This window comes from Leuresthes tenuis, unplaced genomic scaffold (assembly GCF_036924035.1).
Source record: "Leuresthes tenuis unplaced genomic scaffold, fLeuTen1.0.hap1 SCAF_17, whole genome shotgun sequence".
Classification (NCBI taxonomy): Eukaryota; Metazoa; Chordata; class Actinopteri; order Atheriniformes; family Atherinopsidae; genus Leuresthes; species Leuresthes tenuis.
Window position 1 is genome coordinate 1556596 of NW_027325371.1, and position 14722 is coordinate 1571317.

Here is a 14722-nt window from a genome sequence, read left to right on the forward strand (position 1 = left end):
CTGCTAACTTCCATCTAACTGCTAACTTACAGCTACCTGCTAACTTACAGCTAACTGCTAACTTACAGCTAACTGCTAACTCACAGCTAACTGTTAACCTACAGCTACCTGCTAACTTACAGCTAACTGCTAACTTACAGCTAACTGCTAACATACAGCTAACTGCTAACTTACAGCTAACTGCTAACTCACAGCTAACTGCTAACTCACAGCTAACTGCTGACTTACAGCTAACTGCTAACTTACAGCTAACTGCTAACTTACAGCTAACTGCTAACTTACAGCTAACAGCTAACTGTTGGGATCAATAGAGTAACTATCTACCTACCTGCTGACCTCACTAAAAGGGTGGAGCTAACAGGCTGTTATCAGAGGAGTTAAAACAGCTGAGAGCCGCTGAGCTTAAACCAACGAATGATTTCACCAAAAAATCTGTCTCAAACGTCTCAATAAAACCTCAGAAATTTGTGTTAAAGTTCAGAATTTGTCTCTTTAAAGTTCAGAATCATTAATAATCTAATGTGTTCCCCACATGTCATTTAAAACCTTTCTGTGCTCATATTCTCACATCCACTGACTGATGAATACCGGTTGAATCATTTAATTAATGCTCTTAATTATCAGTGTGTTTTTATTTGATTTGAAGCTTCGCAGATACGATCGATGGCTGTGATTTCTCCTGCTGCTGGAGTTTAAACAGATTAAACACTTGATCTGAATCTCTCGACCTCATCAGTAGCAGCTGATCGTCATGAGAAATTGCTCCTAAATTTCTTTCAACAGCTCTGACATTTGCGTTTTCTTCTGTGTGAGGAGGCTGTGACCTTCTGCAGGCGCCTGCAGTGAAATCCACTTCCACATGTGACAGATGTGATCACGCAGGGCTTTACTGGTCCCCCGGGAGCTCCGCCTGGACCACATGTGGACCAGTAAAAGCCTCCCAGATGTTGTCCTCCTCCATAACTCGGCCTCTTCCACCAGCTTCAGCTGCTCTTTGGTTGGAAGGCAGAACACCGATGGCTGTGAGGTTTGGCTCCCAACATCTTTTATGTGCATTTTAAGCTTTTGGAGCATCGTTTTACTCATTTAAATAAGATGCCAAAAGGTTCTGGTTCAGCAAAGAAACCCAAAGAACACTGATATCTTCTCCAAAACCCACCCAGTGACACCAAAGCTCTTTATTTATGGAGCATTTTCAGTTCTAATAACGATGAGAAACGATCTGCTGAGAACCTGCATGTTAGTTTTAAATCACGCAGCTGACCCGTAGCTTTTCATTTTCCCGCGTAAAGACGGCGCCACACATGACGACACTGAGCATTGGTTCATGTAAACCGCCGAGAAATAGGTGCTGATGTACAAGATGAGGATGAATAACTGAGAGAAATGAGCTGGAATACAGGCCAAGACTTCCTGTTTGGAAGCGACAGCGGCTGAAAACCCAGAAATACCGCCTTAAAACAGCCTGGACTGAGTTTATGACCACCTTAAACCTGAGTATTGTGGTCAGTTTTCAGTCTTTTGTGGTTCTGAGTGCAGAAAGTTAAAGTTTCTCACAGCTCTCCTTGTTCCAACTGTCCCTAAACGCTGCAGTTGAGCCCCCAGCCTCTGATAAAACTCATTTTATAATTAAAGGTGGATAGTTTTGGGTTCAAAGCAAAGCAGCGGAACCAGAATCCAAATCAGAAGTCAGTAACTCCAGCCCTGCTGGAGGAAAACAGACAGCTGGGAAAGAACAGACTAAATTAGGCGTTTGGGATGGTTTGGGAGGAGGAAGGTAATTTCTGCAGAAGATTTATTCAGGCTTTAATATGCTGGTAAATCTGTTGAGTTCACTCCAAGGAAATAAGCGGCCGACTTATCTTTCTGCTGTTTTATTCCACTGAACTCTCTGACGTTTGCAGCACGCTGGTCTTTTATTTACGGGTTTTAAAGATGCTGAAATCTCAGCCTTCGCCTGTGGAAAGAAAAGCTCTGCACTCAGCAGGCGGCGCCGAGCTAATCCTACAGAAAGGCTGCAGAAAGGAGTCCAAGAGTCCCAGAGGGAGAAATCACTGACATTCAAGTGGGTTCTCACCCAGCCAGGAAAAAACACCCGAGGACCTGAAGGACACCAAGCTCATTGACAGCAGGGGCTGAGAAAACAGCCTCACTGCTGTTTCTGTTCGTGTTTTCTTCTGTGGTTCTGTTGGACTCTGCTGGAATTATAACGAGAACGAATTACAGCAGGAGTGCAGCTGAATTGAAGCTGAATTCCAGCAGAATTCCAGCTGAATTCCAGCTGAAGTGCAGCAGAATTCCAGCTGAATTCCAGCTGAATTCCAGCTGAAGTGCAGCAGAATTCCAGCTGAAGTGCAGCAGAATTCCAGCTGAAGTGCAGCAGAATTCCAGCTGAAGTGCAGCAGAATTCCAGCTGAATTCCAGCAGAATTCCAGCTGAAGTGCAGCAGAAGTGCAGCAGAAGTGAAGCAGAATTCCAGCAGAATTCCAGCAGAATTCCAGCTGAAATCCAGCAGAATTACAGCAGAATTCCAGCAGAAGTGCAGCTGAAGGTTATCTCCGTCTGATTGGATGTGCATCGCGATGATGCCGGAGGGAGCAAAGCCACAATGAGCAGGATATCAGCATCTCATTCTTCTTCTGCACTTTCAGTGAAATCACGAACAGTTGTGGGTTAAAATCCTCCGAATGCGTGGCTGTGCTGAGAGAAAAGCCTCTGAAATGAGAGCCAGCAGCTGCCTGGGCAGAATGATCTTTTCATTAAAGTGAAATTAAACGAAGCAATAAAACCGTGCTAATCCAAATATGTCCCTAAAATATCATCAGCTGCCGCTGTACCGCCTCGTTTGTTTCCATTAAAGCTGCTCTGAAGTCTTCTGCTGCTTTTTGAAGTACTGATAAACAGAATCATCCAGAGTCCCGACCCAGAGTCCAAAGAAAAGAAAAAGTCTGAGAGACCTTCAGAAAGCTGTAGAACTCTGGGTCGGGACTCTGGGTCAGGACTCTGGGTCGGGACTCTGGATCGGGACTCTGGACCAGGACTCTGGGTCGGGACTCTGGATCAGGACTCTGGATCGGGACTCTGGGTCGGGACTCTGGGTCGGGACTCTGGATCAGGACTCTGGATCAGGACTCTGGATCAGGACTCTGGATCAGGACCAGCAGTTAGTTTTTCTGCACAGTAACTGAGGAGTTCGTACGGTTTGGTGCTCGAAGGCAAACAGTCTCGATGCATCTTCGGCTCCTCAGCTCAGGGTCGGTTAAAGTTTGGTTAAAGTTTGGTTAAAGTTTGGTTAAAGTTTGGTTAAAGTTTGGTTAAAGTTATGCTTCATGCAGGTTTTGTTTTGGTGGGTTTTCATCAGTTTAATGGTTTTGGTTTTCCAGCTCAGTGTTCCTTTGGTTTAAAAATGTTTTTCTACAAACATCTGCATCCGGGTCCAATTACCTCCACATGACAAAAAGACCATTTAGAATAGAATAGAATAGAAAAGAATAGAATAGAATAGAATAGAATAGAATAGAATAGAATAGAATAGCACAAAAAAGAAAAGAATTGAACAGAGAAGAAAAGAAAAGAAAAGAAAAGAAAAGAAAATAATAGAATAGATTAGAAAAGATTAGAAAATAATAAAATAGGATAGAATAGAAAAGAATAGAATAGAATAGAAAATAATATAAAATAATAGAATAGAAAAGATTAGAAAAGAATAGAAAAGAATAGAAAAGAATAGAATAGAATAGAATAGAAAATAATAGAATAGATTAGAAAAGATTAGAAAATAATAGAATAGAATAGAATAGAAAATAATAGAACAGAACAGAACAGAACAGAATAGAATAGAATAGAATAGAAAATAAAATAATAGAATAGAATAGAACAGAATAGAATAGAACAGAATAGAAAATAATAGAATAGAATAGAATAGAAAATAAAATAATAGAATAGAACAGAATAGAATAGATTAGAAAAGAACAGAAAAGAATAGAATAGAATAGAATAGAACAGAATAGAATAGAACAGAATAGAAAATAATAGAATAGAATAGAATAGAATAGAATAGAATAGAAAATAAAATAATAGAATAGAACAGAACAGAACAGAACAGAATAGAATAGAATAGAACAGGTCTTTATTGTCACTGTCACAGGTACGATGAAATTCAAAGTGCTCCCCAGTCAGAGCATCATTCATCATGTCTGCATAAGAATAAAAATGAAGAACAATAAGAATAAAAAGCAGGTCCAGACCGACTAAATCCACCAAATGAATCTTCAGCTCATTTCTTTGCACAGTTTAATTGATGTGTGTAGTTCTAACACTAAAAGTGTTGGATCCATAGGGAGTTTCAGGATTGAAGCGAGCCGGTGAGAGCTGAGAAGTTAATTAGACTCATTTATAACCGGAAGAACTCAGTCAGCTGACCTGCGAGGCGCTTTGAGAGGGGCCCTGAGCTCAGATGGAAGCTTCCACCTGCAGCTGTTTGTGTGTCTGGAGTCTCGAAAACGCCGATCCAGAGTCCAGCAGAGCTCAGCGCTCTGCGTGAAGCTGCCTCTGCTAACCAAAGCTCACGAATGCAAACACTTGCAGAAGGCTCAGAAATACATTTTAAAGGGCTTAACTCTCAGCTGGGCTGCACCGGGGGGGCAGATCGACGGAGCTCTGGATGGTCGGAGAATGGCCTCATATAAGCCTCCAGGTTTAATGGACCAGGGTGAATTATGTGTTTCTGTTTATTTATTTAGCAGAAGCTTTTATCCAAAGCCACTTACAGGTAGGCAGGTAGGGTAAGGGGGTCTTACCTAAGGACCCCTACTGGAGTGATGCAGGGGATTTGAACCCAGGTCTCCCCCATGGAAGGTGGCAATCGTACCACTATCCATTAAAGCTAAGGAAATGGCACGTTTGTGTGCACATGACTGCTTCCTGGAGGCAGCGATGCATGTGAAACGCTGGGTTCCGGTTTGTTTCGTCCCACCTGCTCCTCACACCAGCCGCCCGAGGCTCTGCTGCCTCTTAACTCGCCTTCCAGGGTGTGACACCTGCTCTGGGACTGGTGTTAACGGGTCAATGAGAGCAGCGACCTCCTCCTGCCGGCCGTGTGTTGCACACATCTGAGGTTTTATCCTCATTTCACCACCACATCCGGCACAGAAGCTCAGCCTGTCTGACTGCACTCTGAAACATTCCTGCTTCGATAAACTGCTGAAGGAGTTTTATGTCTTCTGTGGCTTTTCTTTACACTCTCTCTGAGCTCTTTAGTTCCACTGAAGGGAAACACAGCATGAAAACACTGAGAGAATATCCTGAGTGTTTGACCGGGATGAAGCACACCTGAGTGAATAAACAGAGTAAACACAGAGCGGGGCGTCCTCACCTTGGCCCGGATCACGGTGCAGTGCAGCTCGCTGGAGCTCTGCTCGTATCTCAGCTCAAACTCCAGCGTTCCCAGAGCAGCTGGAGAGACACACCAGGGCAGAACTCTTAAAAACAGCATGATTTACAAGCATTGCATCAGTGGGAAGGGAAAATGACAGCGTTCACAGTCTGCTGGGATGAACTGAGAGCATGCGAGACACAGGAAGAGCTTTCAGAATATGGAAATCCAATTTAGTGGAGCGGCACCTGTCACATGAATCCCAACACAGAAAATCCCCTTAAAGCCAGAGCGAACATATTGTTCTGGGCTGTTAACCACCATGAAGACACGGTGTGAAAAATGTTCCCACAAGTAACACAAACCCACACAAACACCGCCTGATGTTCCTCCAGCCCTGTTGAATAATGTGACACCTCCAGCATATGATTCACATGGATTAGGAATCAGGAATCAGCCCCAAAATACCCACAGATACCACCACAGAATGTATTCCTATGCTAATTTAGAGCCTCTGAAAGCCGTTGTCTGATTTATCTGCGCCAGAGAGTTTCTCCCACAACCCGCTGTGTTTCCTGCTGGAAACCAGAGCTGCAACGAGTCAGAGAGCTGCAACGAGTCAGAGAGCTGCAACGAGTCAGAGAGCTGCAACGAGTCAGAGAGCTGCAACGAGTCAAAGAGCTGCAACGAGTCAGAGAGCTGCAACGATTCAAAGAGCTGCAACGAGTCAGAGAGCCTAACGAGTCAGAGAGCTGCAACGAGTCAGAGAGCTGCAACGAGTCAGAGAGCCTAACGAGTCAGAGAGCTGCAACGAGTCAGAGAGCTGCAACGAGTCAGAGAGCTGCAACGAGTCAGAGAGCTGCAACGAGTCAGAGAAATGCAACGAGTCAGAGAGCTGCAACGAGTCAGAGAGCCTAACGAGTCAAAGAGCTGCAACGAGTCAGAGAGCTGCAACGAGTCAGAGAGCTGCAACGAGTCAGAGAGCTGCAACGAGTCAGAGCTGCAACGAGTCAGAGAGCTGCAACGTGTCAGAGAGCTGCAACGAGTCAGAGAGCTGCAACGAGTCAGAGAGCTGCAACGAGTCAGAGCTGCAACGAGTCAGAGAGCTGCAACGAGTCAGAGAGCCTAACGAGTCAGAGAGCTGCAACGAGTCAGAGAGCTGCAACGAGTCAGAGAGCCTAACGAGTCAGAGAGCTGCAACGAGTCAGAGAGCTGCAACGAGTCAGAGAGCTGCAACGAGTCAGAGAGCTGCAACGAGTCAGAGAAATGCAACGAGTCAGAGAGCTGCAACGAGTCAGAGCTGCAACGAGTCAGAGAGCTGCAACGAGTCAGAGAGCTGCAACGAGTCAGAGAGCTGCAACGAGTCAGAGAAATGCAACGAGTCAGAGAGCTGCAACGAGTCAGAGAGCCTAACGAGTCAAAGAGCTGCAACGAGTCAGAGAGCTGCAACGAGTCAGAGAGCTGCAACGAGTCAGAGAGCTGCAACGAGTCAGAGAGCTGCAACGATTCAAAGAGCTGCAACGAGTCAGAGAGCCTAACGAGTCAGAGAGCTGCAACGAGTCAGAGAGCTGCAACGAGTCAGAGAGCCTAACGAGTCAGAGAGCTGCAACGAGTCAGAGAGCTGCAACGAGTCAGAGAGCTGCAACGAGTCAGAGAGCTGCAACGAGTCAGAGAAATGCAACGAGTCAGAGAGCTGCAACGAGTCAGAGAGCCTAACGAGTCAAAGAGCTGCAACGAGTCAGAGAGCTGCAACGAGTCAGAGAGCTGCAACGAGTCAGAGAGCTGCAACGAGTCAGAGCTGCAACGAGTCAGAGAGCTGCAACGTGTCAGAGAGCTGCAACGAGTCAGAGAGCTGCAACGAGTCAGAGAGCTGCAACGAGTCAGAGCTGCAACGAGTCAGAGAGCTGCAACGTGTCAGAGAGCTGCAACGAGTCAAAGAGCTGCAACGAGTCAGAGAGCTGCAACGAGTCAGAGAAATGCAACGAGTCAGAGAGCTGCAACGAGTCAGAGAGCTGCAACGAGTCAGAGAGCAGCAACGAGTCAGAGAGCAGCAACGAGTCAGAGAGCTGCAACGAGTCAGAGAGCTGCAACGAGTCAAAGAGCTGCAACGAGTCAGAGAGCTGCAACGATTCAAAGAGCTGCAACGAGTCAGAGAGCCTAACGAGTCAGAGAGCTGCAACGAGTCAGAGAGCTGCAACGAGTCAGAGAGCCTAACGAGTCAGAGAGCTGCAACGAGTCAGAGAGCTGCAACGAGTCAGAGAGCTGCAACGAGTCAGAGAGCTGCAACGAGTCAGAGAAATGCAACGAGTCAGAGAGCTGCAACGAGTCAGAGAGCCTAACGAGTCAAAGAGCTGCAACGAGTCAGAGAGCTGCAACGAGTCAGAGAGCTGCAACGAGTCAGAGAGCTGCAACGAGTCAGAGCTGCAACGAGTCAGAGAGCTGCAACGTGTCAGAGAGCTGCAACGAGTCAGAGAGCTGCAACGAGTCAGAGAGCTGCAACGAGTCAGAGCTGCAACGAGTCAGAGAGCTGCAACGTGTCAGAGAGCTGCAACGAGTCAAAGAGCTGCAACGAGTCAGAGAGCTGCAACGAGTCAGAGAAATGCAACGAGTCAGAGAGCTGCAACGAGTCAGAGAGCTGCAACGAGTCAGAGAGCTGCAACCAGTCAGAGAAATGCAACCAGTCAGAGAGCTGCAACGAGTCAGAGAGCTGCAACGAGTCAGAGAGCTGCAACGAGTCAGAGAGCTGCAACGAGTCAGAGAGCTGCAACGAGTCAGAGAAATGCAAACTATTATTTATTAATTTAAGAGAAAAAAGATCAAAAACAAGCAAGAAAGTACAACAGACACCAAATTCCAACAAAAGAGATGCTAAATGATGACAAAGGAACACAACAACAGGAAACTGCTGTAAAATTAGGCAAATAATTACCACGAAGCAACATCACTACAAAGAAAGAGGCAGAAAATGATCACAGTACCTCTGAAATGCTGAAAAAGGGTCACATAAAGCACATATACGACAATAAAAGGACAAAACAACAGAGAAACATTAAATGATCCCAATGATCAGCAGAAGCTGACATAAAACAAAGTTCTTCAAAGTAAAAACGAATTGTTTGAGTAACCAAGGCTAAAAACAGCAGTGAGGCGATGCAGCACGACCACACAGAGTCAGTTTGATGTATTTTTCATCTCTCAGTCCGGGGGTGTTGCTCTGAGTGCTGATGGTGGGTTTCAGCTCCCTGAATAATCACTGCAGCAGCTTTCTATTCTCAGTAGATCCCTGCAGAGAGTTCCTGGACAGCGGAAAAAGTTGCTCTCATTTCGTCTCTTTAACTGAATTCAATTTAACGGGTATCAAAGACGCAGCTGCTGCGTTCTTAAAGCCTCGCCACGACTCAGCGGCAGCAGCCTCCGTCCTGCAGTGGATCTAATGTCCTGAAACTCACACATTCACCAAAGTACGGCTCATTCCATGAAATCTAAATCTTTTTCCTAAATCTCAGACATCCAGGCTCTGCTGTTAAATTCAATTCAATTCAATTCAATTAAATTTTATTTATAAAGCGCCAGATTACAATAATTGTCATCTCAAGGCACTTAAGTAATAAAGTCCAATTCAAGCCAATTGGAATTCAATTCATTGTAATCATAATCCAATTAATTCATATGGAGCCAATTCAAAAATAATATCCGAGCTAAGGAAACCAACAGATTGGACCGAAACTTGCTGCAATGAGAATGGACCATGTGTGTGTTAAAGTGCGTCGCCTCATAACAGGAAGTAAAAAGCTCTCTGAGGCCTAAAGAAAGAGGTTTCAGGTTAAACTGATGTTCGACCTGCTGGAGAGAAGGGGAGGAGCCACTGAACGATGTTCCCTCCATAGGAGACGGCACATGCTGGATGGCCGAGGTGAGCCCGCCGCACCCTGCTTGGGTTCTGAGAGAAAAACCATAAAGTCACCGGTCAGGGACCCCTGCACCATCGAGCCCTTGGAGCCGGCCGCCAGGAGTGCATACTTTGGTACGGAGGCAGTTAGGGGCCGTTAGGGGCAGTTAGGGGCCGTTAGGGGCAGTTAGGGGCCGTTAGGGGCAGTTAGGGGCAGTTAGGGGCCGTTAGGGGCAGTTTGGGGCCGTTAGGGGCAGTTAGGGGCCGTTAGGGGCCGTTAGGGGCAGTTAGGGGCCGTTAGGGGCCGTTAGGGGCCGTTAGGGGCAGTTAGGGGCAGTTAGGGGCAGTTAGGGGCCGTTAGGGGCCGTTAGGGGCCGTTAGGGGCCGTTAGGGGCAGTTAGGGGCCGTTAGGGGCCGTTAGGGGCCGTTAGGGGCAGTTAGGGGCCGTTAGAGGCCGTTAGGGGCAGTTAGGGGCAGTTAGGGGCAGTTAGGGGCCGTTAGGGGCAGTTAGGGGCAGTTAGGGGCAGTTAGGGGCCGTTAGGGGCCGTTAGGGGCAGTTAGGGGCCGTTAGGGGCCGTTAGGGGCCGTTAGGGGCAGTTAGGGGCCGTTAGGGGCAGTTAGGGGCAGTTAGGGGCAGTTAGGGGCAGTTTGGGGCCGTTAGGGGCCGTTAGGGGCAGTTAGGGGCAGTTAGGGGCCGTTAGGGGCCGTTAGGGGCAGTTAGGGGCCGTTAGGGGCCGTTAGGGGCCGTTAGGGGCAGTTAGGGGCCGTTAGGGGCAGTTAGGGGCAGTTAGGGGCCGTTAGGGGCAGTTAGGGGCCGTTAGCGGCCGTTAGGGGCAGTTAGGGGCAGTTAGGGGCCGTTAGGGGCAGTTAGGGGCAGTTAGGGGCAGTTAGGGGCCGTTAGGGGCCGTTAGGGGCAGTTAGGGGCCGTTAGGGGCCGTTAGGGGCCGTTAGGGGCCGTTAGGGGCCGTTAGGGGCAGTTAGGGGCAGTTAGGGGCAGTTTGGGGCCGTTAGGGGCCGTTAGGGGCAGTTAGGGGCAGTTAGGGGCCGTTAGGGGCCGTTAGGGGCCGTTAGGGGCCGTTAGGGGCAGTTAGGGGCCGTTAGGGGCAGTTAGGGGCAGTTAGGGGCCGTTAGGGGCAGTTAGGGGCCGTTAGCGGCCGTTAGGGGCAGTTAGGGGAAGTTAGGGGCCGTTAGGGGCAGTTAGGGGCCGCAGGGGTCGCCCGGTGGGGAGCTGGGCCAAGACTAAAGCCCAGTTTATGCTTCTGAGTGAAGTCGACTCCCTTTTTCTTAATGGCTGAACACGGCGAAGAAGCTCGTTAAATCGGCCCGCTGACATTCAAAAGTATCAAAGTGCATTTGTTCATCCAAACCGTTCAGCCTCGGCCGGTCGTACAGACGCCCCCCCCCCCCCAAACGTCTTCTCTGTCGCCTTCAACATTTGCAATAAAAGCATTTGTTCTTCGGTATTGATGAGCTCCAGCTGCTCCACCTCGGTTGCCATCGGTTACTGTTGTTAACTGTGACCGGAAGGAAAAGCAAAGATTCGGCTTTAGCCTGAAACCACACAAACACACAGCCACGCCCCCTAGAGGCATGGTGGTGAACTGCAGAGCAACGTATAAAAAAGCATAAACGAGGCTTGAGGCGAGGACTGACCGCAGTCCTGAGGGCAGGGAGCCTCGCTACGGCAACCGCAAGGCGCCGCCAACCACCTGCGGAGGTCATCGACCTCATGGAGACGTCTGCCTGTGACAGACCAGACAGGCGGCGCCGGGTGAGGTGAATGATCCTCCTGCAGGTCCTCCTACGGAAACCTTCTTCTGACTTTTACTTCCCTGAAATAGCGCCGTTTGACGGTCTTCTCGGCGGTAGGAGCGGCGTGCAGCGCTAAAATCGACTTAATGGGAAATCATTACAATCCCCGATCCTGAGTGGGGTTCAGCAGGTTATCCGTGACTGTGAGCGAAGGAACGCACGCCGATCCGCTCGCAGCCCTCCAATCACAGACCTGTTACTGCTCAGTCTCACGTGGCTCAATGTCCCTCATTTAAAGGCCCAAGTAAATGATTTGAAATGAATAATTCCACTGATTCAGAACCAGAAGGAGAATGAAAGGAAGAAGGCAGCTGAAAGAAGAGCGAGGCCAGGTGGTATCCAGAGGTTTTATGTCTCAGTGTTGCTTTGCACTTATTAAACTACGAATATATGAGACAATATGAGACAATATGAGGCCATCTGAGTGTTAAAAGATCCTGATCCTGATCCTGATGCACGAATCCACCAAGGATCGGATCAGAAGAAGAAAAAGAGAAGTTAAATCGGTCTTAACTGTTGGTCTGAAGCACCTGGCAGACGAAGGAAGTCACCTGCTGATCTGAGGGACTGCAACAGGTTATTTCTGCTCAAAGTGTCCGAGGCAGAGGATCCTGATCTGAACAGTGAGTCATCGGACCAGCTGTCTGCGTTCTGCTGGATGACATGAAGGTCCAGGCCAATTCTCTGTTGATCCAGAAGAGAGTTGAAGTCGTGACTCTGACCTCAGAATCATTTCACAGCAGCTGATATTCTAATTGGTTTGAAATGGACCGGCTGAACCTCCGGCCTGGTTGCAGTTCCAGTGTTTCAGAGCTGCTGTCTTCTCCTCTGAAAACAAACCTCCCTGCTGGTGTGTTTTTCTGCATTCTGGATGGTTTCGCTTCATCTGCCTACACTGCAGCCCGAGGCAGAGACCAGCTGCAGGAACACAGCTCACCGAGAGGAAATCCATGCAAGAAAGGCTCTGAAAGTGTCCTTTATGTTTGATCAAAGCCGGCAGTTTCAGTTCCAGGAGTCAACCTGTCAAACTCAGACACTCGACTCCTCCCTGCTCCCATGAATCTGATTCAAACCGACAGAAAAACCTCGGCCAAAGACTGCAAAACAAATACAGGTGAGTGATGGTATAAAACTGTTAGAAACCTCTAATTTAACTTTAATCTGAATCTCAGATGAGCTGGAAAACATGTCATTTATCACAGTTTATTCTCACTTCATCAGTTTCCTTCTGCTGCTCAGGAAGCCGGAGCAGATGTATCTGAGGCCTCAGATCGTGTTGAAGCTGCTTCATCTACAGATGTTCGTTTAAAGCCTGCAAAAAGATCTGCCTTCATACTTCAGAGGAAGCAAAAGAGAAGAAAAGCAGCTCTCCAACCATCGAGCCCTGAGCACACGACACGATTCACCACGAAATGGTCAATAAATCCTCGTTCTTAAGGCAGGATCGAGAAGGTTTAAGAGGATTTAAATGAGCAAGTTTAGTTTTTCCAACAGATGGAAACCCAACCAGCCTGTGGACACCCGAGAGATTTGAGCTCTGAGAAGATTTCAGACATTAATTAACCATGAAATAGTTTTTAGATGAAAGCTTTGTGAGATAATCTTAGTATTTTTGTGTTTTTGGCTCCTGTGGTGGAATGTATCTGAATCCCTTACATGCACAAAAACACCTCCAGAGGCCACCAAAAATGACGATTTCAGGGCCTCGTTGGATGCTGTTGCCTCAGATAAGCCATAGATAACTCTGTTGGGTCAGAGCTGCCGTAACCTTTTGGAATATTTCAGCCCTGACCTTCCTGTGAAGCTCTAAAGTAGTTCATCACTTCTGCTAAATCCCATGAAGGCTTTCACTCTGAGCTGTGGTCTCTGACATTAAAACAGCAGCTTCTAATTGGCCCAGTGCTTTAAAGCGTATGAGGGGCGCCATGCGGGGGTCATGCAGCAGCCGGGTGGCCTGCAGCTACTTCCTGTCAGACGTGGACAGACGGACGGAAACAGACACAAACAGACACATGCCAACAGCGAGGCTCACTGCAGTCGTCACTGTCGTCACTGTTGATCTCCACCGACGTGTCGATGCTGCTGTTCTGGGACAAGGAGCCGGCCCCCCCCCACCTGCCGTGGGCCCGCAGAGGAGACAGGAGGTGAGCCCCGCCCATGGCGGACGCCACCGGGGGGCTGAGGGCCACCGGGGAGGAGGCAGGCTTCGGGGACAGGGCGGGGTTAGGGGAGGTGGGGGTGGGGGAGGTGGGAGACAGGCGGGGGAAGTAGGCGGAGATTTGTCGGATGGGTCTGATGGGGCCGGGGCAAACGTCAATGGCCATGTGTTCCTGGATGGAGATGCTGAGCTTCTTTCCTCTCTGCACCGTCATAGAGTCTGAAAAACACGAACACAGTTTGGCTGCAGCTTCCTGTCACATGAGCTCCACCATCACACTGAAAAAAGGCGGGGACAGCACCAAATGAACAGAAAAACTCAGCTAGCTCTCTGCTAGGTTGTGTCGATTATTGGTGTGCATCAAACCTTCAGGATAGGAAGCCGAATAAAGGCATTTATGACAAACCTGTTCAAATAAACATGTAGAAATGTAATGTTTCCATCCATCCTCTGCTGGTATATTTCACACAAACACAGCATTATAAGGCTTATATGAACTGTTGTGAGAGCATGAATCATATTTCAGCTGATATCCAGTTCTGTTGATGAGAAAGCATTGTTTGCTAGCATCTGCTGCTAGCTTACAGCTACATGCTAAACTATTTCCCTCTGGGATCAATAGAGTAACTATTTATATCTAAGTATAGAGCTGGAGTGTTTCTGGTCTGACTGGAGACTGTAAAATATAATTTTTTTTAAAAAAGGACCTAATATGTCAGCTTTAAGACTATCCGGGCAGACAGAGACTGCAGACAGAGCGCTAACAGTAAAGGAGGAGGATCACAGAGCTGGTTAACAACTGATGGTGGAATCCTGGACCTGGCTGCAGGAACAACTCTAACAGCTCTCTGCTCAGCTTTAAGACTATCCGGGCAGACAGAGACTGCAGACAGAGCGCTAACAGTAAAGGAGGAGGATCACAGAGCTGGTTAACAACAGATGGTGGAATCCTGGACCTGGCTGCAGGAACAACTCTAACAGCTCTCTGCTCAGCTTTAAGACTATCCGGGCAGACAGAGACTGCAGACAGAGCGCTAACAGTAAAGGAGGAGGATCACAGAGCTGGTTAACAACAGATGGTGGAATCCTGGACCTGGCTGCAGGAACAACTCTAACAGCTCTCTGCTCAGCTTTAAGACTATCCGGGCAGACAGAGACTGCAGACAGAGCGCTAACAGTAAAGGAGGAGGACCCCAGAGCTGGTTAATAACAGATGGTGGAATCCTGGACCTGGCTGCAGGAACAACTCTAACAGCTCTCTGCTCAGCTTTAAGACTATCCGGGCAGACAGAGACTGCAGACAGAGCGCTAACAGTAAAGGAGGAGGATCACAGAGCTGGTTATCAACAGATGGTGGAATCCTGGACCTGGCTGCAGGAACAACTCTGACAGCTCTCTGCTCAGCTTTAAGACTATCCGGGCAGACAGAGACTGCAGACAGAGCGCTAACAGTAAAGGAGGAGGATCACAGAGCTGGTTAACAACAGAT

At 48.1% G+C, this 14722-nt stretch overlaps 1 protein-coding gene across 2 annotated transcripts in view; it reads right to left on the reverse strand.

Moving 5' to 3' along the window:
• The window catches only part of doc2a (double C2-like domains, alpha), an 89400-nt gene that overhangs the window by 49191 nt on the left and 25487 nt on the right, over positions 1 to 14722 (reverse strand). For both annotated transcript variants that reach the window (XM_072369556.1, XM_072369557.1), the window contains 2 exons: positions 13108 to 13452; positions 5375 to 5454 (listed from right to left, as the gene is read on the reverse strand). In XM_072369556.1, the coding sequence (XP_072225657.1) occupies positions 5375 to 5454; positions 13108 to 13447 (420 nt within the window). In that variant the 5' untranslated portion in view covers positions 13448 to 13452. The remainder of the gene's footprint in view (positions 1 to 5374; positions 5455 to 13107; positions 13453 to 14722) is intronic.